The 4,846-nt window shown below is 39.6% G+C and overlaps 1 protein-coding gene across 1 annotated transcript; it reads left to right on the top strand.

Annotated features, from left to right (window-relative positions):
- The first annotated feature begins 2,036 nt into the window (after positions 1-2,036).
- Positions 2,037-2,960, top strand: LOC145534491 (olfactory receptor 10AG1-like). The gene has a single exon (XM_081562497.1). It carries the CDS (start codon positions 2,052-2,054, stop codon positions 2,958-2,960), a length of 909 nt encoding a protein of 302 aa, XP_081418623.1. The 5' UTR covers positions 2,037-2,051.
- Positions 2,961-4,846: the final 1,886 nt, after the last annotated feature.

Raw genomic sequence — 4,846 nt, 5'->3', positions numbered from 1 at the left:
ACCAACTCCCGGAGTCCACCCAAACCCATGTTCATCGAGTCGGTGATGCCATCCAACCATCTCATCCTCTGTCGTCCCCTTCTCCTCCCGCCCCCAATCCTACCCAGCATTAGGGTCTTTTCCAATGAGTCAACCCTTCGCATGAGGTGGCCAAAGTATTAGAGCTTCAGCTTCAACATCAGACCTTCCAATGAACACCCAGGATTGATCTCTTTTAGGATGGATTGATTGGATCTCCTTGCAGTCCAAGAAACTCTCAAGAGTCTTCTCCAACACCACAGTTCAAAAGCATCAATTCTGCGGCGCTCAGCTTTCTTCACCGTCCAACTCTCACATCCATACATGACCACTGGAAAAACCATAGCCTTGACTAGATGGACTTTTGTTGGCAAAGTAATGTCTCTGCTTTTAAATATGCTATCTAGGTTGGCCATAACCTTCCTTCCAAGGAGTAAGCGTCTTTTAATTTCATGGCTGCAGTCACCATCAGCAGTGAATCTGGAGCCCAAAAAAGTAAAGTCTGACACTGTTTCCACTGTTTCCCCATCTATTTCCCATGGAGTGATGGGACCAGATGCCATGATCTTAGTTTTCTGAACGTTGAGCTTTAAGCCAACTTTTTCACTCTCCTCCTTCACCTTCATCAAGAGGCTCTTTAGTTCTTCTTCACTTTCTGCCATAAGGGTGGTGTCATCCGCATATCTGAGGTTATTGATATTTCTCCCAGCAATCTTGATTCCAGCTTGTGTTTCTTCCAGCCCAGTGTTTCTCATGATGTACTCTGCATATAAGTTAAATAAGCAGGGTGACAATATACAGCCTTGACGTACTCCTTTTCCTATTTGGAACCAGTCTGTTGTTCCATGTCCAGTTCTAACTGTTGCTTCCTGACCTGCATACAGGTTTCTCAAGAGACAGGTCAGATGGTCTGGTATTCCCATCTCTTTCAGAATTTTCCACAGTTTATTGTGATCCACACAGTCAAAGGCTTTGGCATAGTCAATAAGGCAGAAATAGATGTTTTTCTGGAACTCTCTTGCTTTTTCGATGATCCAGCGGATATTGGCAATTTGATCTCTGGTTCCTCTGCCTTTTCTAAAACCAGCTTGAACATCTGGAAGTTCACGGTTCACGTATTGCTGAAGCCTGGCTTGGAGAATTTTGAGCATTACTTTACTAGCATGTGAGATGAGTGCAATTGTGCGGTAGTTTGAGCATTCTTTGGCATTGCCTTTCTTTGGGATTGGAACGAAGACTGACCTCTTCCAGTCCTGTGGCCACTGCTGAGTTTTCCAAATTTGCTGGCATATCGAGTGCAGCACTTTCACAGCATCACCTTTGAGGATTTGAAATAGCTCAACTGGAATTCCATCACGTCCACTAGCTTTGTTCATAGTGATGCTTTCTAAGGCCCACTTGACTTCACATTCCAGGATGTCTGGCTCTAGGTGAGTGATCACACCATCGTGATTATCTGTGTCGTGAAGATCTTTTTTGTACAATAAGCTCTAAATAAAAACGCATACATCATATTGTTTCTGGTATCATTACTGCTGCTGCTCAGTCACTTCCATCATGTCTGACTCTTTGTGATCTCATGGACCATAGCCCGCCAGGCTCCTTGTCCATGGAATTCTCTAGGCAAGAATACTGGAGTGGGTTGCCATCCCCTCCTCCAAGGGATCTTCCTTGCCCATGGATCAAATCCACATCTCCAGTATCTCTTGCATTTCAGGCAAATTCTTTTACTGCTGAGATACCAGGGAAGCCCTCTCATATCACTACATCCAAGTATAAGAAAATGAAGATTTTACTTCTCTAATTGATTTTAACTGCACATCAGTTCATTGCTGAGGTTTCAAATCTCATTTCTTAGAAACTGAGCAAGGCAAAGGCAGCAATACTTGCATGGATTATGTAAAGTTCATGAATCTTATTCAGTTAACAGAAGGGAAATGTTGCTCAAAAGCATTAATAAATTAACCATCTTGAATTTACCGTATCTACAGATGGAGTACAAATTAAGAACAGAAAAATCAAATATCACTACAATGATGGAGTTTATCCTCTTGGGGTTTTCTGATATTCCCAATTTCCAATGGATTCTTTTTGGGATATTTTTAGTCCTCTATCTGACCATCCGGATGTGCAATAGTGTCACTGTACTGATAACAAGAATTGACCCTACTCTCCAGACCCCCATGTGCTTTTTCCTCAACCACTTTTCCCTTTTAGAAATCTGTTATGTAACTGTCACTATCCCAAGAATGCTCATGGACCCCCGGAACCAGAAAGGGCACATTTCTTTCATTGCCTGTGCTACACAAATGTGTTTGGTCCTTCTGTTTGGAGGTTTAGAGTGTCTCCTCCTGGCTGTGATGGCCTATGACCACTACGTGGCCATTTGTAACCCTCTTCACTATGGTCTGATCATGAACCCCCAGGTCTGTGTCCAGCTGGTCACTGCCTCCTGGGTCAGTGGAGTTCCTGTTGTAATTGGGCAAACATGGCAGGTTTTCTCTCTGCCCTTTTGTGGGTCTACCATAATTAATCATTTTTTCTGTGACCTCCCCCCAGTCTTCAAGCTTGCTTGTGGGGACACATTTGTGAATGAGATAGCAGTCTATGTAGTTGCAGTGGTATTCATCATGGTTCCATTTCTGTTGATTGTTGTCTCCTATGGCAAAATCATCTCCAACATTCTGAAACTGCCATCCGCCAGAGGGAGGGCTAAAGCCTTCTCTACCTGCTCGTCTCACCTCACAGTTGTGGTCTTATTCTACGGCACAGCCTCTACCACCTATTTACAGCCCAAACCAAATCAATCTGAAGAAACTGGGAAGCTGATCTCTCTTTTCTACACAGTTTTGATCCCAACGTTGAATCCCATTATATATATTCTGAGGAACAAAGATATCACTGTAGCACTGAGAAAAGTACTAAGTAAATTATCAACTTGACTCGAAGGCTTGAAATGACAAAAGCAATTTGTTTCTATGTTTCTCATGTAAATACATCAGAGAATATCATCTAGTATTATTTCTGTGTTCCTATAAAATGATAGTTAATATCATCACTGCCATCTCACATTATGTAAAAGGACCCTAGTTTCAAAGAGTTAAGGGTTTCTGGGTTATCAAAGCACACATTATCTCCTTGGCAATGATCTATTCTGAAGACCTATCTTTCCTCTCACTAGGAAAGAGTGAGTTAAGAGATTTCCTGATCAATAAAATGATAGCTAACTGCGATATAACTAATGATCATGGTCATACCCTGTAAGAAATTTGCTTGAAACTTCCCATTCCTTCAGGCGTATTCATTGTCCTTTTCTATACTTAGGATTGGATTTAGACGATGAGAAAATAATAACCGCATCCAAGTTGGTGGGAGTAGGGGAATCTGAGTGTTTTCTAACAATTTTCCCTTCTTTCTCTGTTTTGCAACTGTCCATATCCCTTTCAGAGTACAAACCATGAAAGAATCCTTCGTTACCTCAATGCTGACTGTTCTCTAGTGACACCACTTTCTCCGGCTTGTAGCTTCATGTTTTGCTTTTGAAGTATCTCCTTAGTATTAGGAATATTAGGAATTTAAACTATAAACTGCATTGGGTTGAATGTTGATCCCTCTAAATATATGTCAGGTTACAACCTGCAAACCTGAACTTATTAGGAAAATAAAAGCCTTTGCAGATGTAATTCAGTTAAGGACTTTGAAATAAGATTATCTTAATTTAAGGGAAGGGCACTATATCCTATGATGAATGTTCTTAGTTCTTATAAGGGGGGAAGAGAGATTACGTTAAAAATAGAGACTCAGCGACACAGAAGAATATCACGTGAAGGTGGAGGAAGCAACCGGGAGTGACACAACCATGACGCAAAGCAGGTCAAGAACCACCGAAAGCTGAAATAGGCAAGGAGTGACTATCCCTTTAGAGTCTGTGGAAGAAAACCCTGTCAACACTGTGAAATGGGACACTGGCTTTTAAAGATGTGAGAAACTCAATATCTGTTCCTTAAACCACTCAAGTTGTGATAATTTGTTGCAATAGATCTAGGAAAATAATACACTGTGTAAGCAGTCTTTTTATTATGGTGTTTTTATTCTAATCATCCGGAATAAATTCTGTATCTTTTGGGAACAGTGATTTAAAAAAATATGTAGAATTTTTTTTTTTTTTACTTTAAAACCTATATCAATGAAGCCTCATAAAAATATTTGCCCAAGAATGATGGTTAATTGTGTTTGTTCAAGGATGTTTATTAAAAGCTTTTTTAATACTGTAAAAGACAACATTAGCAAAGCAAAGGTAAGCTGTTCTCATTTGGAACATATTATTCATAGGTGTCCATTTACCATGTAATGCTGCACAGTCTCTCAAGACAATGTTTTAGAGCCACACCAGTGAGGAAATCCCAAGCTTTTCAGACATGTAGGTAAGTACACAAATACATGTATAAAACAAAACTCTATTTTGTAAAACAAAGGGAGACAGCTTCCATATATTCATATATCTTTTCACATGTGCATCTTTCTAGTTGGTATGTATATATGCCAGCAATATCTGGATGTGTATTAGAAGAGAGAATGGCCTTCTTTACAGTGACACGAGTTTAGATAATGTCTGACTTATTTATTTATTTATACTTTTTTGTAGTATGGATTTATTACAAAGAGAGTAATATGCACATCACAAAAATAATAAATTTTGTTCAGAAAATAAAAACTACATATGGAAGAAAATTACTGCATTTCTTTTCTTATTGCCTCCCAACATTTTAGCTAATAGAGAAATTTCAATATCAGCCAAATAATATTTGATGTTTGAAAGAAATAGCAT

This window comes from Giraffa tippelskirchi, chromosome 1 (genome assembly GCF_054371585.1).
Source record: "Giraffa tippelskirchi isolate mGirTip1 chromosome 1, T2T-mGirTip1v1.2.pri, whole genome shotgun sequence".
In the NCBI taxonomy this organism is placed as follows: domain Eukaryota; kingdom Metazoa; phylum Chordata; class Mammalia; order Artiodactyla; family Giraffidae; genus Giraffa; species Giraffa tippelskirchi.
This window is presented reverse-complemented; position numbering and strand designations above follow the sequence as displayed.